This window comes from Rhinolophus hipposideros (genome assembly GCF_964194185.1).
Source record: "Rhinolophus hipposideros genome assembly, chromosome: 11".
Classification (NCBI taxonomy): domain Eukaryota; kingdom Metazoa; phylum Chordata; class Mammalia; order Chiroptera; family Rhinolophidae; genus Rhinolophus; species Rhinolophus hipposideros.
In genome coordinates, this window is record NC_138057.1 from 61,977,977 (window position 1) to 62,003,185 (window position 25,209).

At 40.4% G+C, this 25,209-nt stretch overlaps 1 protein-coding gene across 5 annotated transcripts in view; it reads right to left on the reverse strand.

The window, feature by feature from the left end:
* Positions 1-25,209, reverse strand: part of ELP1 (elongator acetyltransferase complex subunit 1) — a 61,207-nt gene that overhangs the window by 15,895 nt on the left and 20,103 nt on the right. For all 5 annotated transcript variants that reach the window (XM_081067728.1, XM_081067731.1, XM_081067729.1 and 2 more), the window contains 19 exons: positions 24,547-24,640; positions 21,961-22,191; positions 20,667-20,837; positions 17,445-17,544; positions 15,428-15,610; positions 13,198-13,304; positions 12,771-12,874; positions 10,722-10,775; positions 10,523-10,628; positions 9,546-9,661; positions 9,108-9,181; positions 8,293-8,371; positions 8,125-8,204; positions 6,779-6,916; positions 6,588-6,673; positions 6,158-6,306; positions 4,386-4,509; positions 3,148-3,245; positions 1,617-1,818 (listed from right to left, as the gene is read on the reverse strand). In XM_081067728.1, the coding sequence (XP_080923854.1) occupies positions 1,617-1,818; positions 3,148-3,245; positions 4,386-4,509; positions 6,158-6,306; positions 6,588-6,673; positions 6,779-6,916; positions 8,125-8,204; positions 8,293-8,371; positions 9,108-9,181; positions 9,546-9,661; positions 10,523-10,628; positions 10,722-10,775; positions 12,771-12,874; positions 13,198-13,304; positions 15,428-15,610; positions 17,445-17,544; positions 20,667-20,837; positions 21,961-22,191; positions 24,547-24,640 (2,296 nt within the window). The remainder of the gene's footprint in view (positions 1-1,616; positions 1,819-3,147; positions 3,246-4,385; positions 4,510-6,157; positions 6,307-6,587; positions 6,674-6,778; positions 6,917-8,124; positions 8,205-8,292; positions 8,372-9,107; positions 9,182-9,545; positions 9,662-10,522; positions 10,629-10,721; positions 10,776-12,770; positions 12,875-13,197; positions 13,305-15,427; positions 15,611-17,444; positions 17,545-20,666; positions 20,838-21,960; positions 22,192-24,546; positions 24,641-25,209) is intronic.

Sequence of the window (25,209 nt, forward strand, 5' to 3'; positions counted from 1 at the left end):
TTCTCAGGGTAAGGCTTATTTTCAGGGAAACAGTAATAGGAAGAGGCCGCTGTTTCTTTGGTTGAGCACTAGATGGCGGTAGTTGGCTTATGTTTGGGGTCATGCAGTGCCTAAGATCCTAGAATCACAGTCAGCCCAGTTTAATCACACTATGAAGCACAAAGAATCGGAGGCTGACTAAAGGGCTGGCAGGTTCACGCCTCCCATCTTCACGCCATATTATCACTGACAAAACAGGTACAGGCACCGCCACTATTTAAACAGCTATCTTTTCTTTCTTTTGCCGGCTTATGTAAATTAACTAAGTTAATATGCCCATGACGTAAATACCATGTAACTTTTCTCAAAACTCGTTGAACACTGCCTTTCCCACCAATTTTTGCTAAATGACTGGGAGAACTAGGTGTACTCCAACATAAGGCATGGCAAAGAGCAAGCTAAGAGTTGTAACAAATATAAGATCACAGCTAGAAGGTATAAATTACCAGTAACATAAGTTTCTAAGTGAGAAGTAGCAATGAAGCCAGGATGAGTAACTAAAAGGTCTAAAATTGAAAAATTCTCAAACTTGAAAAACGTTCAGCTTGGAAATTGAAGAGGGCTTATCGAAGAACCTACAGATCTAATTAGCAGAAAACGCCAGAAAAAGTGGTAATCTTACACATTTTTATAACCCCAAGAAAAAAATAATGCAAATAACTAAGGAGGATGCTTACACACATTTAACAGGACGTAATTTGGAATTTTTTTCAGGATTACTTTTTTCCCTTGGAGAAAAAATAATAATAAAGAAATAATAAATAATATTTATAAGACTCTTAAAAGAGTAAGGGGAAAATACACCAGTCATACACCCACCTTAAGCAGTTGAGCGCCAGACCCCTATTCCTCTCATCTCAAAGGCAGTACTCAACCTCTCTTCCACACTAAGAATCAGACTCCTACAGCCTTGCCCTTGGTCTAGGCGATTCTTAAACCTTGAAACACCTAAAATGCCTTTGCTTTCAAACTGCAAATGCTTATACATTTGGCCTCTTACCTCATTTCTGAAAATTGCTATTATGGTTTCCAACGACCTATTGTCTATACCTGAATGGCCTCATCCCCAAATTCATCTTTACCTTCTTATAGGGCACATGCCCATTTGGTTACACTGTACTAGGTGTGACCACGTAATGTTAAGTTTTGGTGAATGAGATGGAGAAGAAGTGCTAGTGTAACTTCTAGGTTATTTCCAATTTAAAGGTAAGTGTTCTTCCTTGAGTATGGCTTCTTCCCCTTCCCAAGGAATGGCATGCAGATGTGGAGATTAATCCAGCTGCAGCTATCTGCCCAAGAGACGGCAGAGCCACATGATGGAGGGACTTGTCAGTACTCACATGAGAAATAAATTGCTTTATAACCCATTGCATTTTGGGAGTCCTGTTGCTCTAGTTAGTAAAACATTCCAAATTAATTTTTATCAGTGAGTATGAGAATACCTCAAGGTATGCTGCCCTAGATGTATGTACAAAATTGCCTCTAAAATAAAAAAATTAAATTAAATTAAATTAAAAAAAAAAAAACAAAGAATCTTTGGAGTTCTCATGTTGGAGAGTCTAAATGACAGTGTTTACCTGCCAGGGTTCTGCCAAGGCCAGCCAGCTGGTCTCTGCTCAAGTGGAGCCGGGCTGCCACACAGAGAGCTTGTTGCCAGCTGCCACAAGCCAGAAAGGCATCAAGAGCTTCCTGGTGGGCACCACAGCGGGCAAACACAAGCCCCCCTGCCTCATAGAGCTGCTCCTGCATCAGGTGTTCCCCATAAGCAGTGCTGATGTCCTGTGACAAGAGGAGGTGAAGGGTCAGTGAGGAAGGGTGATATCGTTTTTGAAGTCTCAAGCAAAAAACAAAAACAAAAACAAAAGACCAAAGGGTAGCAAGAACCACCACCAAGTTCCTGCTCTTGCGGATGGAAAGCGTGGACTTACAAACATGACATGGGCTATGAAGTAATGATAATAGCGGTCAAGGCACAGAGCGCGACGGGAGTGCTACTTCAGAGGGCTGTGGGGAGAAGAAGCCATGTGAGGAGTGAGGGTCAGTGACCCAGGCTGAGAGCAGAAGGGACCATGGCCCTCCAGCAGGAATATGTACGAAATCCGGACAGGAATAGCAAGAAGTCGGTCTGACTGACAGAGAGAGCATAGGAAAGAGGAACAGACAATGAAAACAAGAGCAGAGAGGCAGCCACTAGCCACATTCCCTATTCCCCAGGCTCGGTGTTAGGCAGGCACACAGAAAGGAATACAACACGGAGCCCCTGCCCTTAGGGAACCCACTGCCTGATGGGAGAGACAAATCAAAATCAGCAGTCTGATAAATGCCACCACCAACGTAAGAACAGGGTACCCGGGGAGCTCAGCCTTTGGAACCTCATGCAGCAACAGAGCAGATCTGAGAGTTTGGAAGGACAGTGGGGCTAAAGGAAGGGGAAGGCGAAGGGCTGGCAGAGGCAGCTGATGCTAAAGCAGCACTCAGATCACAGAAAGGGGCCAGATCACAGAAAGATGTCTGCACTCCGCAGACAAACTGAAAATGATGGTGATGATTGCACAGTGAGCAGTGGTTAATAGCACGGGCTCCTTATCCCTGGTAGGCCACGTCAGAGCCCCAGGTCCTGAAGCAAGTTGTTTCTTCATTTGTAAATGTGCACACCACCTATTGGATATTTATGAGAACCATATAACGCATTTAGCTGATAAGCAAAGTATCTGGCATATAAGAAAAGCTAAACAGATACTTGTTTAAACAAACTACATGTTCTCCCTTTACCCTAAAATAAATAGGAAAGACCTGTATTTTTTTAGGAAGATCAGTTATGTAGCGGTGAGACTGGTCTGTGGAGGGGGTGGGAGGGTGGGGGAAGGACGAAGGCAGGGCGGCCCGTGTGGACGCTGCCATGGTATTCCCAGGAGAAACCTGGGGCCAAGCCCTTCAGAAAAGGAACAGGTCAGGGCCATTCTCTGAGATAAGAAGTTCAAGATGAGGCAAATTCATTTGAAGATGGACCTTGAAACTAAGGACAGAGTTACGGGCTCAGGATCGTCACTCCTTTCCAACCATGGCACAAAGCAAAATCAGGAGAGCCTCATTTCACACATCACACACCTTGTACTGCTGCGAGTTTGGTGGATATAACTTCAGAGCTTCATTATACAAGTTTTTATCTTTTATTAAGTTTAAGCATTCTGGGAAGTACTCGGGTCCTGCAGAAATAAGATTCATACACACACAAGCTTAAGATTTTGGAAGCACAATGGATTTCATTTATACCAATAGTCCCTAAACGAAATCCACAAGGGAGCTTTTTAGACCTGCATAATCAGAGGATCTAGAGAATGGAGTCCAGAAATTTGAATTTTAAGGAGCACCACTGCAGACTGTGAGCTGAGAAACACTGACCGGGATCCGAGTTCTACGTGAAAGGAATTTTTACACCCTCCCCCCTCAGAAATGATCATTCAACCCAGTGTTTGCTCAACCTCCATAATAAGAATCACCTGCGGAGCTTATTAAACATACACACGCCTGAGTCCTACCCACCTCGACTGAATCAGCTTCTCCCAGCAAGCCGGAAGCCGAATATTTAACAAGCACCCCAAGTGACTCTTCCTTGTCCCCGCCTCAGCCCTCAGGAAAGGCTCACACCTGCTGAAGCCAGAGGCTCCAGCACGGGTCAGGCACAGGGGTGAAGCAGACCCTGGCACTGTGCCTGGTTCACTCCATCACTGACGATTAAAACTGTGCTTTTCAGGGCACTGCTGGTGGGCATCTCGCTCCAGGTAAGCTGGGTTTCCCTCAGGTGTTTGCAAACACACGAGAAGAGCAAGTCATCAACCAATTTTGATTTCGAGACACTAAAGTGAATTTAGGAAGTGATCATTTTTAACCCAAAAGAGATCTGCTCTATTTTCTTAGCCATGGAGCTCCTTCAGGTCTTTAAAAGGAATTTGCTTTATCCTCAGCTTCTCAGAACATGTGAGGAAAGAAGGCACAGACACATAATCCCTAAAGCAGGGATGTCCAAACTTTTTTCAACCTTTTTTTACCAAGGCCCATATGCAGGAAAATACACAAACAGCCGGGCCACTCACTCGAGGTGAAGTACATATTGCCTCACCTGGTTTAAGTAAACTAAATATATATTTGGAATTTGCTGCGGGCCAATTAACAATGGATTGTGGACCGCAGTTGGCCCGCGGGCTGCAGTTTTGACACCCCTGCCCTAAAGTTTTCAGGAGTGGAAATTCAAATCAGTCTTTCCTAAGCTAGCATTTTAATTTATACCCTGTCTAGTTCCGAAGAAAATTTGAAGCAGAAATAAAGATACTAATCCTCATACATACCACATTTGCTGAGGTGGCCAATGGCTTTTTCATACCGTTTCAAGTATTTGTCTATGGTGAATCGCTGATAATTAGGTTCCATTTTCTTAAGTGTATTAAGAAATGGAAGATATTCTTTGGGATCCTAAAAATAAAAATCATAAATAAGAGAACTTTATTGCTTATGATTATATTTGCTTACTAAAATAAAAAAATTATAATGATAGCAATAAGCCCAAAGCTATGCAACTTAAAAATATGCACCATATTAATACATTAATTATATTATATAATATATAAAAATCAATTTATATAATACAACTTCTGATACAAATGTTTTAACATGTGAGTGTTAAGTTTACATTAGGAATAACAACTACCTTTTACCTAAGTCTCACAATAGCCACTTATTTCATAGGTTATTAAGGAAAACAAGGTTCCCATCTAGATGACATTCGATAACTACATCTGAGTTTCTCCTAAAAGTGCAAGGCATTGAGCTTGGAGCTGTTTCCATGACATTTCATGGCCTCCATTTGCAAAGACCAAGTGTGAAAACAAAGACCAAATTAGACTGAGTTGGACGCAGAACTGTGAGGCCCTGACCACAAGTTTTCACTGGCACTGATCATCTCCAGCTCTGTGCCATGCCCATAAGAAAGCTGTGTTCTTCCTGATAACAGCTTTCCGTTCTTACTTCGATTTCAGCGGGCAGACAGGCTGCATACACGTAAGAACAATACAGGACAAATACCAAGAGAGTAAATGACCAAATGCTCATGCATGTGATGCAGGGGAGACCTACTGAGCAAAACACTCCATCAACAAGCATGAGTAGGCATCCACTATGTACAAAGGGCACAACACAAACCCCAACGTCAGTGAACTTAGGCTAGTAGAGGAGATACACTGGCATGCAGGGTAGGCACTCGGCACAGCAGAAGCACACACAGGGCCACCTCCTCCAGTCGCTGGGTAGGGCAGGGAGGCAAGAATGGTTTACTGGGGAGATGCCACTTTGGCATCCTCCGACCAAGGTGCGTGAGAATTAGCCAGGTGAATGGGGAGGCTGAGAGTGGCAGTTGGGGCAACAAAAGCACTGCCTTTCCTCCATGAGGAGTAAAAGTGATAATGTCAAGAGATGAGAACAGAGAGCTACACAGAGACCAGCTCACGGACAGGTTTTTAAGCAATATTAGGGCTTCTGAACTCCATCCTAGGTGCACAGGGGAGCCCATGAAGGATTTTATGCAGAGGAACGAAGGCTCAAATTTCCCTTTTGAGAAAGATCACTCTGGCAAGAACAAAGAAAGGAATGACAGGGGATTAAAACCAGGCTGCAAAAAAAGAGATAAAAATATGTAGACCAGTGGTGCTCAAACTTTTTCACTGTAGTATGCTAGGCTGTGACTAGGGGCCCTGAACTTTTCTATTCTCCATATTCCCACTTTCCACCGGAGAAAAGAGTTACAAGGTAAAGAATTGAACTGGAATGTGAATCATTTGTTCTATTTCCTTGATTAGAAGAGAATTTGTTCACACATATGCCTATCATCTTAAAAACAACCAAGTCATTATATTTCACTTGCTCAACCTAGCAACCAAAACACTTTGATAAGCATAGAAGTAAGACAGAGAATGGGGCTTAGAAGCAATATGCACAGATCTGCCTCCAGGTCTGCACTCACAGGCCAACATGGGGCCAAACACTGCGTTATCCGGAGCAGGGTTTCACACTACCATGACGTCGTAAAGAAGAACCAAAAACATGGCACAGCAGCAACGTCACGTACCTTCTGTGACTTCTCAGCTACCATGAGGACTAAATCAAAGTCATAGGTCCCGAGAGAATGATCATATAATTCATTCACATCGACCAACAGCAGCAAATACTGCAGGGCCTCTTCAGCACTCACGGCATCGGGAACCAGCGGAGCATTTCCTGTCAGTGTCAGAACACAGAACATTTGGAGGAAAAACCCACACACAGAGCAACGTAACCAAAATGACAAAGTAACAAATGTTCCTGACAAATATGTACTTTTGACTCTTTTGCACACTTTTTGTGGGGGAATATTCAGAAAAAAATGACACAGGTCTTAAAATGGGAACCCAAAGGTCACACGTTAAATCTGTGACAGGACACTGGTTCTGGTCAGTGTGACCGGAAGACAGGTGACAGTCGGGACCCCAATAAACACTCTCTGTGAACGGTCTCTCTACCTTGAAGCTCGTGTACCTTCTGCAGCACAATTTCCAGTTCTGGAGTTGTTTTCTTCACGTGAGAGGTGAGTATTGACAGGCAGTATCTGAGGTAATGAGTAAAGGACAGCAGAATGAGAACGATAAGCTAAGTAAGGACAACTCTACACTTCTGTTATTCAAAAGATGTCAACTAGCGCTGGCACACATACTTATGAGGATTTATGTTCTCCATGGCTGCTCTCATAGCATCGCAGATAAGGTCTACTTTTCTCCCCTCAGGAACTCTGGACACCTGGACAGTGCTGCTAACTGGTGGAGGGTACATGGTCTTGGTGACATCTTCTTCCCTAAGAACAAGTGTGTATTAAAGGCCATTAACCGAACACGTGTCGCAGCTCTCAAACTACTAACATAAACCCAAGAGTGCTTATGAAAGAATAAATAAAAATGGCTTTTGGGAAAGTTTAATTAAAAATAGTCACATACGGTGAAAAATGGAGAAACTTATTGAGAAATGAAAACGTGTCCACAAAATACTCATATATTAATATTCATAGATGTTTTATTCAAATAGTCCCAAGCGGGGTATAGTCCAGGGGAATGAATAAACAAACTACAGAATATTTATATAATGGCATACTATTAAGTGATAAATGAGATGAACCACTGGTGTGTGCAAAATGGATGAAATCTCAAGGTAATATACGAGAAAGAAGCTTTGTTTACACAGAAAAGTAAATACTCTATGATTCCATTTATACAAAGTTCTTGACTATGCAAAACTGTTCTAAAAACTCAAAAAACTGGCGCCTAGGGTGTGAAGACGGACTAAGAAGGGCTGTGGGGGAGTCTTCTGAGATGAAGGACATGTTTTTGACCTTGACAGGGGTTCAGGTTGCATACCAGGTATACGTTTGTCACTGGATGGTACACCGATCGATCTGCGCATTTCACTACAAATAAATCTGACCTGCAGATTTATTAGATTACACAAAGAATTGAGAGTACACAAAGAATGCACTCTAGTTAATGCTATGCAAAGTGAAATATTGAGAGATAAGGTGACTGATGTCTCTAATGACCTTGAAATTTGTCTAAAACTGGATGAAATGGTGAATGCACAGAACAATGATGATGATAAAGCAAATATACAAACAGGAACTCTAGAATCTATGTACAGGATACTCCCTGGACAAGTCTCTCAACTTTTCTGTATGTTTGAAATTTCTCATTAAAAAGTTAGAAAAAAAGTCACTGCAGAAAAACACACCATTTGATTTTAATCTCATAAGAAAAAACAAATAGTTGTACATGTACACCTAAAAATAAAGTGAAGTAATAATTCTGACCTTCATGCTTTAAATTCTTAGTTTTAAACAGACATTTTATAAAGGAAAAAGAGCAAAAATCCAGTACATCTGGCATCTAAGAGTTACAGTGGAAAAAAATGTATACTGAACAGTAATTTTCTCCTCTAGCTATCTACCTGTTTGATTTCCTTAACTAAAAGAAAAAATTATAGATACGATACTCATGAATTATTCAAAATACTTACTTTAATTCTGTGAAAAACAAATTAACATGATTAACAGAATCTATCTGTCTTATGAAGGTCTCCACATTTTCAAGAAATACCTATCCAAAAAAGGACAAAACATTTTAGTTCAAATCACATTAGCGTAAATCTGAAGCAAGCTCGGGTAAAGCAAATTCAGAAAGTTACCTTGGGATTATGGTCATGAATCAGATTGAGATTAATTCTCAGTTTTCTCATGCATTCAAATGCTTCTTTAAACATAAGTCTGTGAAGAGATAGAGAATGGACAGAAAAGTCATTTCACAAAAAACTAAACTCCCTGGACCCTGCTTGTTTTTATAATACAAACCAGTTATAGTTACATTATAGTCCAAATGCCGAGCAGTTGCCACTGAATTTTTACTCTGAAATCACCAAATGAAAAAAATCAGGTACCAGATTCATTTACCTTCTTAAAAGGTATGACTCAGCCATCAGGGCGGGGTAAGGACTCCACCACATACACACAACAGAAAATCATCACTTAGGTCCACTTTCTTCTTTTAACAAAATGTTAATAATAACTTTTCTAAAACAAAGTTCCCCCCATGTAGATTCAGACAATGGATCATTTCCTTCACAACTGTGGCTCTGGCACTTTTGGGTCACAGGACCACCCTATCAATGCACTGAAAGCCTTGGGCCTTCTGCCTGGATAAGTACACACACATGGTCTGGTGCACAATTTCCCCGGGGTTCATAAGCTATCTAAAGGCCCCTCAGATTCCCTTAGGCTAGGAAGTCCTGTTTATATGATGAGCTTCATGATTCTTGCCGCTAGCAGTGTGTACTACACCATATGGTATTAAAATCAAAGTGAAAATAAAGCCTGAGAATATGATTGAGGACATCTGTAATGAAGGTTTTCAGACTTTTAAGTTGTCAAGACTTTACTAGAACACTTACCGTCTTCACACATAAATCATAACATTAAGCTAACTAGTCCTATACATGGTACTTACTTGTCCAGCCACTTCCGAACCTGAGCTAAAACCAGGGCTCGATGATGAACGACTTCTACGTTTCCCCGTGGCATCTTAAAATAAAGAAAACAAAACAGCAATGTTTTCAATGAAATAAAAAGCATTTAAATACCCAGGAGACATAACTTGACCTAACTTCCTAGAGAATTACCACAACGCAGTCAAATGAGCACACTTTGAGCAGAACCTTGTGCTCAATCGTTATTTTGACTTTCCAGAAAAGCTTCCCTATTAGCCTTACTGGGCAGAGTCTGCATGAACACTCCTTTGTATAAAGCTAACAGAGAGGCCTAGCAAGGAAAGGCTTTGTAATAAATTGTTACAAACGATAAGAGTCTACAATGCAATCTGCAAGAATTCGGTTTGGTACTGACTGCCTAATGACAATCAGAAACACAGCCTGGAAAATCAGCTTACCTGTAATATAAGCTTTGTGTCCTGGGGCACAACAGTGACAATGCGTGAACCCCTCTCCACCTTCCGCAGAGTTTCCCCGTTAGACACATGACTGCTGCTCAGACCTGCCTGTAATGCTAAAGACACCAAGGGCTAAGCCTTAAGAATCATTTTCATGACAAGCCACTCTCCATTAACTGCAGCTAGAACTGCACATTATTTGAACTAGAAGATAGCAGTTAACAACCAGGCTCCTCTGCTCTCCCACTCAGCCGTAAGACCATGTGCCTTTCTGATGAACAGTCTCATCCCAGGAATGTGCCCTATCTCACAGAGCCCTCATGCACATTCACATACACAACTTCTCAACTGATGTGAACACAGGGAAGATCGGGCAGCTTCTCTATTTCTTAGCACTACCAGTAACACTACAATCGTATCAGTGAATGGTTCCCTGTTTGCAAGTGAGAAGCAAAGATAATAAGTGCCATTTTTGTAAGAAGAAAACACACATACACACAGTGGGGTGGAGAGGACAGGATGGGGGGGGTGAAATAGAAGAAAAAATGGAGCCCATTTCCTACAAACCACAAGATAATAGAGTCCTTCAGTTGTACAATGGAGGCTAGCCAGTGAGAAAAGGAAGATTACAAAGAAGTTAAGACCATATTGCTAGTTTGGTATCTACATGGTAACTCAAAGTAAAATATTAGTTATAAAATACAATGTCCTGAAAATTTTTTGTTTAGCTTTTGGATATTCTGTTTAAGGAAGGACTTCCTTCTCTGGAAGTCTTTGCGAACTGGTGGAGAATGACTTGACTGAGATGTGAAGTTCAGACTGGGGTCTAAGTAAACGAACTTTAAATGTCTTCTCCAGTCTAGGACTCCATGATAAAAAAACCAAAGTCGGTGAAGAACTTAAAAGTCCTCAAGGCTTCAAAGGACAAAAGATATTAGAAGAGAAACTATTTTCTATTTTATACACTGAAAACTTACTTTTAAATGAAGTATCCCTCAGGCAAAAACACTGGCAGGTATGAGAATGGGTCGTCAACAATAAAAACTCATCATATACTGCAAATGATGTGATATTTGAAGCTACCTACAAGAAGGGAAGGGAGGCAAGGGGCAAAGTTAGCCTTATTACTTGGATCCAACCCTGAAAAGAATCCAGCACCAAACCACGCCGTGATACCTCACTGTCATTGATGAAAAAGCGACACCTGTCAGTCAGACCAAGGACACATTCCTGCAAAGAAATAAAACTGAAATTACAAACAATTCTAACCAAACTAGTTAAACCTAACTTTTCTATTCTACAGTTTTATTGACCTGTGATTTCACATCTAAGTCTCTGCAATCAGAACTCAAATAGATACGTAAGATGTGGTTGGTCCAGTGCCAAAAGAAGTATGACACCACCAAATCCATCAGCAGGCCCTGTCGTTTCTATCTCCTCGATATATCTCACATACGAGTATGATTACAAAATATGGCGAATGCTGCTGCTGAGTTCCATCCAACGGAAAGGCAGGGATCTTCAATAAGGGAAGTGATGTACGGAACCTTAGTAACAGTGTGTGACAAGTTTCAACTTGTTAGTACAGTCAGTCTGGTGTGAGCTACGTTTGAGAGAAGGTGTGTTTTAAAGTGTGCTGTAAATCATCCTCCATCATGACAATGTTCCATGTCACACATCACTTCTGGTATGTTGCAATTTCTGTCAAAAAAAGAAACTTTACAGTGTCCTCATCCACCTTATTCACTGGATCTGGCACCGTGCGACTTCTGACTCTTTCCCAAAGTCAAAATGATTCAGGACATCAAGGTGGCCATGACAGCACAACTAAAGACATTCATGAAAGAGGACTTCCAGAACTGCTTCAGAAAGTGGCAAGAACGATGGGATAAGTGTGTTCGAAGCAAGAGGGAGTATTTTTTTTTTTAAAGATTTTATTGGGGAAAGGGAACAGGACTTTATTGGGGAACAGGACTTTTTCCAAGGCAAATTGTTGTCCTTTCAATCTTAGTTGTGGAGGGTGCAGCTCAGCTCCAGGTCCAGTTGCCATTGCTAGTTGCAGGAGGCGCAGCCTACCATCCCTTGCCGGAGTTGAACCGGCAACCTTGTGGTTGAGAGCCTGCGCACCAACCAACTGGACCAAAGGGGGAGTATTTTGAGGGGGATTAATGGCAATGTGTTTTTTACTGTAATACATTTTTAAAAATATAAACATTCGCCACTATTTTTTTGATCATACATCATATATCATTATCACCATTCTGCCCCTCACTGCCTTCACACCAACAACCACTTCCACTCTCATTCCTTTCCAACCTACTTTCCATTGGACAGCCAGAGAAACCTTTCAAACTATGAACCAGATCATAGACTCTGCTGATTAAAAATTATTAATAATTTTCCTATCTTTGTTACATTAAAAAAAAACAACTCCACACCCTTTCCTGTGGCCTCTAAGGCCTAGCCACATAGCTTCCATTCAGTTCCTTGAATAAGCAGAGCTCTTTCTTTCCAAACTCAAGGTGTGCACAGTTCCTTCTCCCCGAAACACTCTCCCTTTCTCAGGGATAGAGCTTGCTTTGTTCACATCTCACTACACACACCATCACTCAGAGCTTTCCCTGACCTCCAAAGTAGGTCTCCCCATCTTCACAGCTACCACGCTCTAATTAGCCCCCAGTACTCACTACCCTCTAACATCACACCCTGCTCATTTCCTTTATTTTCCTTTCATCAGAGGGGATAATCACACCTCTATTGATAGATTTTAAAGTCCTAAAGAGAGGCATGAGACAGCTCTTTTGTTTTATAACTATCCTACCACTCACCACAAATATAGGTGTTTTAATATTTGATGAATGACAACCTACTAAATACTATATTCAAGATTACATTTCTGCTTATCTGCAAAAGGTATTTAGTAAAACTAACCTTGAATGTTCCGTACAACTGGGGATAAAAGTCTGCTAACTGCATTCTTCTATTTTTAAATTTGTACTTCCAAGGAAAGGAATCAAGTAACTACTACATGCCAGGCAATCTCTTAACCCCATTTCATAAATGAAGAGGCTGAGGCTCCGGAAAGTGGGTAACTTCTCACTGTTGCCTTGAAATTTAGTAGAAACCCAGGTCCACCTCCAAAGCCCCAAACTCTTTCTACCTAATGTTAACAATTCCTGGGTCAGTGCTCTAAGTGGTAAGTTTTTCTGTCCTGTGTTCACTTACCTCTCCTCCAATCATGGCCACTTCGGTCTGTGTGCATGGATAAGGAAATCGAACAGGAAATCCACCAAGGTTCTTCCATGGTTCAACAGCCAGAGAGGGTGACTCTGCAAGATTGACAGATAACGTTTACAAAGAGTTCATCTGCTCTTTGTTAAAAACTGTCACATTAATACTTCCTGAAACACTGAAAACGCAACTTGGATCACTTTCCAAACGTATTCTGGAAACTAATAAGGGTATTCCAGCTCATTACAAGAGAAACTAAAGGTAGAAAACACCTGTCAATTCCATGCTATAGCTTAGGGTTTTGCAGGGTAGTTAAAAGACCTACCAATCAATGTGGCACAGACCAGATATAAGTCATGTTCTCAAGAATTAAACATCCATATAAGTCATAAACACGCTTTCGTAACACTTTGGTACTCACCCCAAAGGTACTTAAGTATCTGGCCACCAGCCAGCTGCAATGCTACTGACTTGGTCTTGGGACTGCAACACACGCTGATTATGACCCCATCTACTGTCATGGATGAACTGACAAAAGTGAAAGGAAGGGGTATGAACACACCATTTTTCTCAAAAGTAATCACATTTCACTGATTTTGCAAAACAGAAAAATTAACAATTTCCCTTTGGTGCTGCCCTGCCCAATGCAATACAACATACACAAAAAGACACATATGTTAATACATATACACACACAATACTATACACACACACACACACACACACACATATACACAATAATAGCTGGATAAATTACTGTAATTGCAAGCCCAGGTAAAGCAATTACCTATCAGGTGACACAATTTTCCACAATACAAGCAAGCTAAGAGTGTATATTGTGAAGTCACCGTTCCTATTCTAGCAGCAACTCATATAACTTATTGCAGCTTACTGCACTTTATTGCCTTCATTAGATACGCATGGTACCAATATTATTTCTGTCTTCTTAAAATATAAACTGCACTAAATAAAGCAGTGAATCTAAGGAAAATGAGAACACTCAGTATCTCTATCACTATCATATTCATGTATGGAAATCTGTGGGTCCTCATTAATGGGAAGGGGGGAATCTGTTATTGCCATTATATTTTTTCTGAGTCAATGAACAGAGAATAGATACATCTTAAAGGAAGTAGAAGAGGTAGAGGTAAAAACAGATGGTGCCAACACTAACATTTATTCAAAGAGCTTTTAACCAATCTACAAAATACTCAAAATATCCCCAATTTTGTGAGGATAAATTATCTGTGAGTAGATTAAGAGAACAGACTGGAGCTAGACAAGCTGGGAATGGACCCTGGCTCCACCTGTGTGACTCAGGCAAGTTACTTAATTGCTCTGCTCCTTAGCTGTCTCAGCTGTAAAATGAGGGTGCTAACAGTACATACTTCAAAGAGTTACTGTGAGAAATAAGGCAGTTAATACAGGTAAAACACTAAGAAGTGCCTTTTACAAAGCACAAGCTGTAGTAAATGTGAGCTATTAAGAGCTATAAGCTAATTGAGGGACTTTATATTCCTCAAAGACATTGCTATTTTTACATGAATAGAATAGTCCAGTTTGAGAAACTAAAGTCAAAATAGCAGAGAAGTATATTTTAAATTAGTTCCCATTTCCTTTACAGCAAATGAGATGACTACATCTAGCTTTTTCTTCTACAAAGAATTTCAAATTTGAAGTAGATATTTGCATAATTTAGGCATTTCTAATGAAAACTGCTGTTTTTCAAAAGTAAGGCCCTGGTTAACTTTAAGTCCGATATGTAGTTAGAACATATTCTGCATCCAGATATATTCACAAAAAGCTTTTTAAAAATACCAAGTATCATGAGTCAAAGATTAGCAGTTAATGACTACATCAGAATATGTTTTATGTACCCAATAATAAAAGGTTCCTAATTTTGCAACAAGGGTTTTCAGAATTTAAATCTAACCAGCAATCTTTAATTACAAATGAATCTGGAGATTAATATCAATGTGACACCTAAGGTGCCAAGTTTTGACACTGGAAACCTAAGGATTTCCAAGCACTACTGTCCAGACAATGGCATCTACTGCACAACTGGGCTTGCATTACAGCAAACAGCACTGATTACCTAAAACCTATTAAATGACAAAGATACAGTCAGGAATCAAAATGAAACTCAGGGTCAGGGAGCAGTGAAATTTTAGCGAAGACAAATAGAGGAGACTAGTATATGTAGTCAAGTGCCAAACAGAATGTAAACAAGAGGAGACCAGCAGAAGCATTTTAAAGTCACCACATCAAAATGAAACACAGATATACAGATCTTATAACTGATTTTAATAACTAACATAGGGCAATTAGAGCGGCTGATTATCATGGGCTCGCAATCATTCCCTGCTGGAATGTAAATACATGCTGAAGTACAATTTTTAATGCATCTTAAAATGTTTTGCCTCATCTATTGGTATCTGTCATATTTTCCACCACTTCTTGATACATTTTTAGCCTGTATTTTGACATGACTCAAAACTACGCTCAACGTCTTGCTAACTATGTTTAACCAAGAAGCTACAGCCCCTGAATCTTGCTCACTAGAAACCAAAAAAAAGTCCAGTGCTCATAAAGACAAAAGCACAACTCCGTCGACTTATGAACACATACAATACAGGGAAGTGTTATAATACCTAATGTTGACCTGTCCTTGCTCGTCTTCCGCGTCGGAAGGGACCATGGTCAGATGGTGAATGACAGACTGTGGGCTGGACTGACTGTGGCTTATGGCCAGGAAAACGTCTTCTTGAATCCAGGTGAGAAGACTGAGCTTCAGTGGACTTACTTCTTCATCTTCACTATTCTCAAATTGAATCCTGTTTTAAATATTGAAGAATATCCAAGACATGAATAAACCTTTAATATCACTGAGATTTTCCTGAAGGAAGAAAAAATAAACAACACCCTGTATACAGTCCGCACCTAATTATTTGGAGGAACAAAACCTAAGGTGATGTCGAATACTAGAAAATCCAGAAATAACGTTCGCCTGGCTTTAAAATGTGTTTTTTCCATTTAATATTAAGTTCCTTATATTCTGAGATCTTTAGATCTGAAGAGAAGACTTCAGGAAACTGACTCCATGAGGAAATTACCCAGGACCTGAGCTAATACAGCCCAGAAGGTTTCCGCTGTCAGCACATACCAAACCAGACTGCAGCAGACATCTGGATCTCAATAGAATGGTCATTTCCTCAGCATCTCACATCAGAATGACTAACCTGCTTGGGCAATGGTTTCCCAGCCTCTGATGCCTTCCTTCTGTAGCATTTACAGTCCAGAGGAGGCACTTTTGCCACCTCATGCAGGGACTCCTAATAGCTACTGCCTGCTTTAAGCCCAGGTGGCAGCAGACCCGCGGCACACAGAAGCTGGGTCACTAGCCGGGTCCCCCTCCTCACCCAGCTCTCCATGCCTCCATCTCTTCATTGCACTCGGCCCCGCACAGGAGCGTTCCCACCGCTGGTTCTCACTAACACACTTCCGCCCACCACGCCCAATGTTCCCAACCCTTCTCTGCCAATCCTAAACCTAGCCCTTCTTCAAGAAGTATTCATGTCCTTCGTGAAATCTTCTCTAGATGGCTTGAAGCTCTCCTCTCGATCTTTTTTTACTCGTTTCAGGTGTACAAAACAACATAATGATTAGGCCTTTACACACCTCACAAAGTGATAACCCCAAGTCTAGTACCCATCTGACATCATACATAGCTATTACAATACCACTGACTGTATTCTCTATGCTGTACTTTACATCCTGTGGCTATACATGTATTAATTACAGTTGACATGCAATATTATTTTGTTAGTTTCAGGTGTACAGCACAGTGGTTAGGTGCTATCCTCTCGATTTCTAAAAAATGGAACTATATTCTAAATTGTCTCACACATTCTAATTAGATACTCATATGTACATTTGATATTCACAGATTAAATATTCATATGTATATTTATGAGACATATTGCATACATGTAAGAAACACATCATTACATTCAAATAATAAAAGTTATTTGTTCTATTTAGTTCATTATTCCTAGTAATTTAGGATTAAACGCTCCCAGGAGGCAGAATAGGGCAGTAATCAAGAACATGGGCTTCTCAAATAGAATAAATAGACTCAAATCCTGGATTCTCACTTAAGTGGAATTATAATTAAGTGGATTATAATTACTAATTTGGCCTCTGGATCATTTTACACTGTGATCTTCAGTTATCCCCAATCACTTATAATATTGTTTCAATGGGAAAACGCATTGATTTCCAACCTGGGCGCCCAGAAGTTTTAGAGTGTGGGCGAGGCATCAGGTCAGCCACATGCTTACAGCCTAGACACCCTCCTCTATGTCAGCAAACGCAACCGCCCTGTCATCTTCGTCTCCATCTTCCCCACGTGATTTTCCCGGGGAGGGGAGGTGGGGGCGTGGATTTCAGTCTGGCTTATGACTTGTGCTCTCCTGCTAGTCACCAGCATACATGGCATTCAGATATGCAGGCAACTGGCTTCCCCAAACAGGATGAGAAACCAGGGCCTGGGAGTTGTGTCTACTTGTTCCATTCAGCAACAGACACGGGATGACAAATGGGTGACTTTAGGACTGAACGCTGGTTGTTTCTGCTCCCAGAGGTCCATGACAGTTAAGAGCCACCTACTTGTACCGCTTTTCCAGATGAGGTGTTTGAAGGGAAACTTTAAATCCATTTCCGCCCACAGCTCCCAGCTTCACTGTAGGGTCTGCACTTGGATTGTCACCTAAAAAGCAAAAACGCAAATACTATCACAGTCAACTACAAACACTTCTCCTGACACTAAGGTTATAGGGTCCTGCATTTAATGGGTTCTAGAAGGCAAACCACTTTACAAACAAAGCAATCAAAAATAACCACATCTCAATCTGTTTTCAATCTCTGCCTACCCTTGCAGGCATAACCATAATCTGCTTTTCCCTTAATACTACACCCATCACAATCCTCACGGGGATTGGAAGGACTGCCCTCTGACCCCAGCGCTATTTCCTCCCACTGTCCCACAACCATCTCTCAACAACCTCACATCCTTGACCAAAAGACATTCTTTTTCCATTCTTGATCCATTTTTTTCACCACAGCAGCCAGTGGAATCCTTTAAAAAATTAAGTCAGAATACCACACTTTCTGCTCCCAGGCATCCAGGGGCTTCCTGTCTCACACAGAATGAACACTAATGTCTTCCCAGAGCCTTTGAGGCCTGACAAACACTGTTCCCTCTCACCTCTACAACCCCACCCACCACTCCCATCTCCCCTCACTGTCCCTGCTGCAGCCACTCTGAACTCCTGGCTGTTTCCCATGCACAGCAAGTGCCTTTGCAGCTGCTTTGTGCTGTGCCGGGAATGTTCTTACCCCAGGTGTCTGCATGGCTCCCTCTCCAATTCCAATCCTGTTTCTGCCTAAATGTCTCCTTCACAGAGAGGCTTCCTGACGACCCTAAATACAAAACCCACTTCCCCTAGAGGGCCCATTCCCCTGCTCTCCCTATACCCAGGCCTTGCTTTATTTTTCTCCACAGCATTTGCCATCTGATAGACAATAAGTTATATTCACTATCTTTCTCTCCAACTAGAAAATAAACTCCACAAAGGCACGGACTAGAAAACAATCTGGCAAAAAAAGAGAAAATAAATATGGAGGGAAAAAAGGAGCAATACTCAGGCCAAATTCAAATACCACCTTTGAAAATTTGGTATCTAATTTGTCTCCACCCAACTCAAATGTCCACTACTTGCCCGCAAGTTGTTCATTCTTTCCTCTCAGCTTAGGCATTGAGCCCTTGTGAGTATTCTGATCTGTCTATGCTCAGACTTCAAACTAGAATATTCTGACTTTGACCTCAACCTCCAATCTTTCCTCTTCTCATTCCTTTTGATCTCAATAGAACACATTATTCCTCATCATCCACTTGACTCCCTGCACAACCTGGAAGCTGATGTTTGCTGTTCCTACACTCTTGAATCTCTCACCAATCTGCCCTCTTACTATGCTCACCAGGCAGGTGCCTAATGCTGACATTCAACTACTTCAACTCCACGAAAGCTAGCCACCCCATGGCCATCAATTGAAACCATTCCATGTTTGAAACGCTAATCTCTAAGTCCGACACTCTAATAAAGACTCCCACCTTTTTCCAGACTCTCTTATATCCAAACTCTCTACAAAGTGCTCCTTAACTTCTCAGAGGCTTTCAGCTCCAGGATTTGGACAATCTCTTCTTTCTATTTCTACAGACACTACGCTAGCTGAAGCTCTCACCATCTCCTACCTGCAGCAGCCTAAGTGGTATCTCTGCCTCCAAGAGCTGACCCATGGCCTCCCCTACATATTAACGGCCGACCAATCTTCCAAAAACGGAGCTCTCAACCTGCCCTATCTCATCATAAGGAGTTGTAAGTATCAGTAAAATGAATGTAGGGTGCTGTAGGATTTCATTTTGGGGAGATGAAATGTTCTAAAATTGATTGTGATGATGGTTACAAAACTCTGTGAATATATTAAAAGACATAGAATTGCGCATCTTAAATGGGTGAATGGTATGAATTCAATTAAGTTTTTTTTTAAGTAAGTGTAGGACAAAACATCCTGTACGTTGTAAAGCGATATATAAATCAAGTTAGTATCATACAGTAAGCACTACAAAGCTTCTTCTACATTTGATTCTTTTTAACCTCACAGAATCAGCAGTAATATACCCAACTAGTAGTAGAGTAGAGAATAGAGACAATCATTTGTATACTTTTGATATTACTGGTTGATAGAGAATCTACTTTGAAAAGCAGTTAATTTTTGCTTTTTCTGAATTGCCTTGACAATGAATACATTACTATGATTTTTTAAAAAAGTTATTAGAAAAAATGTTTAAGGAGGATTTTTATAACATTTTACAGAATGAAACTAAAATCAAAGAAGCTGGTGACATATCCAAGTACAGTAATTCCTTACTTATTGTCGATAGATTCTGTGACTTTAAGTGAAACAATGTATAATAAAAACAATTTTATCACAGGCTAATTGATATAAACGAGTTAAGTTCCTATGGTATCTCATCAACATAACATCAATGTTATAATGCCATTGAACGAAATGAGGACATGCTACAATATTAGTATAAACAGTAGGCTGTTGATTTAACAGGAAAATTGATAATCAAGTAGGGAATTCCAATAGAAATTAATTCATTTTGATTATTCTTTCCCACCAGCTATCTAGGCTTTTTCTAACTGAGAATTCAAAAGTTATTTGAAAACAAGGCTCTAGTGCCTTTTGCCAGTATAATTGATAACATGACCATATAATTCACAACTAAAAACAAGTTTTAGATTTTTCCAGTACATCAAGAAAACAATGAGAAACTGAGAACAATGAATTGTGGAAGACAACTGGCTTAGAAGTGAGAACACTTGAGCTGGAATCCTTGTCCACTCTTGCTCAAGCAAACTGCAAACCTTGTCATTTCGTTCCCTTATCTATAAAAAAGGAAAACTCCATCTGTAACGCAGCTCCAAGGAGGGCTGTGAGATCAACTGAAAATACGTGTAAAGACAATGAAAACTGTAAAACACGTTAAAGGTGTAGTAAGAAACCGTCTTATTTCCAAGGTTGAATGTTATTCTCTCAAACAGATTTCAAGTCCAGTAATGCAAAAGGAATAACTATTAGAAGCCAGAGTTAAGATCAAAGCCCCACTAGAAAACCCCACCAGCTAATTAAGTATCATATTAATAAAGACATTAATTATAAACTTCAACATTTTAGAAACACTAAAGCTACAACGACACCAAACTATAACCTGCTTTTTGTAGGAGGGATTCAGAACATCTTGATCACAGTTTTTGAACATACCACATTTATAAACAGAAATCTGGTTACTGGCATCTAGGACAGCGAGGTCATTACTCTTTTTGGGGTGTGCAGAGAACACGACTTGGTTCACAGGGTATGGGAGCAGCAGGCGGTAGGTGCACATGGGCGGTGGAACTACACTCTGCCGGAAGACTGTCACCAAAACCCGGTCTGCACGTGACAGAGAGAGAAGGAGGATTAGACACATGGATGTTCGATCTGTAAAATAAGGCATCTGAACAGCACAGTGCCACTAACTAATAATGGTGTAGAAAATATACAGGAATTCTTAAAAACAGTTTCTGATGTTTTTATCACGAATAAGGTTAAACACTGTGTAAGGAGGAAAAGTAAGCATCATGGACTCTGTCTGTATCTGGCTGTTGTCACCTTCAGTCCTAGAGAAGTCCATCTTTGGACTAGAGGTTTCAGGTGCCAGTGGCTCGGCAAGAAGGTCAAGAGGTCAGAGTTCTAGCTTCAAACCTGCCACCAGGCTAGACTAAAACAAGGGAATCAACCCTTCAAAATCCTTAAAGCACTTCCCTATGTATGGGTTTGGTAACAAGGCATATATGATTAAGTCCTCTGTACAAAACATATGATTATAAAATCAGTATTATAAGCACCACACAGGACATGAATTAGTACACCAACTCACATTACAATCTTGGAAGCAAGTTTTCCTTTCTGTTGTCACCAATAAGTAAACTGTCTATTCAAGTGACAACTTCTGTCCCCAGTTTCCTGCCCCTCACCAAAATAAAAACAACAAAAACCCTCAACCTAATTATAAAACACCAAGCCAATCTTCACACTAGACAGAGAAGCCTTGTGACTTGAACTGAACATAATTGGAGAGGTATGTAATTGACAAGTATTTTATCAGAAAATAAAGCAACACAAGTGCAGTGATGCAAGGATTAATATAAATCTACGTCAGGGCAAAAGACAAGGCTAACACACCCAATGGTGCAACACTACTGGGTCCCCTCTACCCAGGGTCAAAATTTTCAATGTCTTCAAAGGCCGATGAATAAATATGTGAAGGCCACGGACACAGCACAACAAGTGATTGGGGTGGGCAGGTAGGGGTGGGGGAGAGGAGGGACTGTGGATCTCGGAAGAGTACATGCCCCAACTATGCGCATTCCCATTCAAACAAAACAACAAATAAGTCAGAATAAACCAACCAACCAAATACAAATTCCCCATTGTTTTAGTCACACCACCACATCTGCAGTCACTGGGTTCAGGACCTCTCGCAGGCTCACAGACACCTTCTCCAGCTGCTTACTTCCATCAATGACAGCCACATTTGCCATGTCACTTGAATTATCTCCCAAGCTCCGGTCAGTCGTCCAGTGCCAGTCGTAGCAGAGGTAATGCCAGCCCTGACAGAGAACATGCAGCCGGTATGGCGTCACCGGGTCCCACATCAGAGAGACAATCTTGCTCTTCCCACAGGTGCTGAAGGGCAGACTTTGCTTGAGGTACCAGTGATAGTTTCCAACAGTCCAGAGCTGAACTGCGAGGGAAAATGAAAGGCAGGCCGTCAGAGGCCAGAGGACCGGGTTTTGTACCACTTGCTACAGGGAGGTGGGGTTAATATTTTCTTTTTCAAATGACGGTTCCTGCTCAGCTTCTCCACTAAAATGATAGGCTGCTAGGACAACACTGTTTTAGTGATTCCCCCCCCCCCAAAAAAAGATTTAGAAAGCAGAAAATTGACAGATTAAAGTATTAAGACACTCGCTCCGAGAGTATTGGACTAGCATCACTGTGTTCTATTAAGCTTAAGGTGCTTATTATTTTCTTGCAGATGCTTTGTCTACAACTATGTCCAAGGCTATCTGGTACTATGACGAAACTGTCCAGGGGAGAGTAGCAAAGAATTACGTTTTCCAATATCTATTAAAAAAGCAAGACCTAATCCTAGGAGTTGGGGGAAATAGGGAGATGTTTGCCATGAGGGTACAAATTTGCAGTTGTAAGATGCATGAGTTCCAGGGATCTAATGCACAGCATGGTGACCATAGTTAACAATACAGCATTGTCCACTTGCAAGTTGCTACGAGAGTTGGTCTTCAATGTTTTCACCATAACAACAAAAATGGTAATTCTATGAGGTGAACCTCATTGTGATAAACGTTTCACAATATGTACATGTATCAAATCATACACTGCACATCTTAAACTTACACAATGCTGTATGTCAATTATATCTCAATGAAGCCAGGGGGAAAAAAAAAGAGCTAACCATGTCAAAACCAACCTTTACTAAACAGAGGAGACATATAAATGAAGACCTGGATTATATTAAGGAATTTCTTTTCTTTAACCATTTCCCTGCTCATGAATTCTTAATTCAGTGATCACAACAAATCTACCCTAGTTCTCTAACCCAACGATTACAATACTTCTGCCTGGCGGGGAGTTGAAACGTTAGGCCACGCGCTCATGCTCTGTAAAGACAGGCATTGTGGCTCTGCTTCTGCAACATGGACCCTGAACATATTCCAGAGCCGACCTTACACCCTGGCTCATCTGGGGTTCTCAACTCTGGCCACATGGTAAAAACCACCTGGATGCCTTTTCATTTTTTTCATTAAATACTGACATATAGCCCCCCCGTTCTACCACAATGAATCCAGTGAGATGAGGCCTGGAAAGTGTTTTTTTTTTTCCTAAAGGTGCAGCCAGGGTTGAAAGTTATTGGGTCGAATGAATGAATGAACGAATGAACGAGCTTCTTAAATAACGTTTGAGTTAAAGAAAATGTTTTCTTGATTAAAAAGTTTGAAAGCCACTTAGAAATCATCAAGCAAATGAAGATTTATGAAAAAAAAAATTCAATGCATTGCTGTTCATAACTGAAAATTACAAAACTTTAAATGTCTGACAGCATGGGATTTAATAAACTGTGGCACAAATCAACATTACATAGCCATTTAAAATGATGCAGATGGATATCTGAAATGGAAATACATTTCTGACAGTGGAAGAGCAAGGCACCAAACTGCATGTATCATACTTATATACTTAAAAATGAGATCACGGCTATACTTAGATATACACATAAAATCTGCAAGATGAGAAAATTTTAATAGTGATTATTACTGAATGACAGAATTGCAGATTAACTTTTTCCTTCTCATATTTATTTTCTAATGTTTTCACCTGTTATGCATACACTAAAAAACACCTATTTACACAATTTAAAAGGTATAACGATGATTTTTACTCATATCTAATCCAATTTCTTCCACTTCCACAGTGCAGTATTCCTTTGTCTAGTGTTTTGATTGCCTGCAGTAAACCATGTAAGAAGAGAAAGTACTGATGACCTATAATGGTCAACTTTATATGTCAGCTTGGCTATGCTATGGTTGTTTGGTCAAACCATAGTCTATAGGTTACTGGGAAGGTATTTTTGTACATGTGATTAACATCTGCAATCAGCTGCCTTTAAATAAAGTCGATTATCCTCCATAATCTGGGTAGGTCTGATCCAGTGAGTTAAAGGCCTTAAGAGTAAAGGTTTCCCAGAGAAAAAGGAATTATACCTCAAGACTAACACAGAATCCTGCGTGTCTGCAGACTATAGATCTGTTCTATAAATTTCAGACTCACGACCGAAACATCAACTCCTACTTGAATTTCCAGCCTGCCCTGATTCTGCTTCTTTAAAGAACCCTGACTGATAATATGACTGAAACCCACAAATAATCAAAACCTAACCCCTCCCCCATCTCCACCTAGTCTCCTCAGCCATCTTTGATTCCACTACAGGACTAAGTAGAAGGGATAAGGGCAACTCCACACCCTACTACTTTCAAGTACTTTTATGGGGCAAAAGGCTGAGACAATACAGCTATCTTACCATAGCTTTTTAAAGTGGAATTTTCTTCCCTCTGAAGGTCTTCTAACCAAACTGCAAGCACAGTAGAATCTGCATTCCAGAGCAGGTCATTTACCTAGTAGGGGAAAAATCACCTGTTATTGCTGTTTAACTATGTATTTACTTCAAAATCTTTACGATAGCTGCATTCCCTGCCAAACAATCCCACTACTTGAGCTGACCCCTAGCAGTAAATTACTAACCTACAGAGTCACTTAGCAAATCTGTCATATAATATGTCATTATATGGAGAGGACTTCAAAAAATGTTTTATGGATAAAGATTAAAAGAGACAAGAGACAACTAAAAGCAAGGTGGCATTTTTAGACAATCAGAAATTTGAATATGGACTGGTATTAGATAACACTAAGGAATTATTACTAATTTTGTAGGATGTGATAATGGACTTGTGGTTATTTAAACGTTCTTTGTTAGATATGAATATTGAAAATAATTTCTAGAACTAAAACCCTAGCAGATAAGATAAAAATACGTATGTAAGTGATAGATAAAAATAATTTTACAACATGCTGGTGTCTACTAAAAGTAATAAGTACATGGGAGTTCATTAACCTCTCAACTTTTAGTATATTTAAATTTTTACATAATTAAAGATTACCATTGATGTGTATCATTACCAAGAAA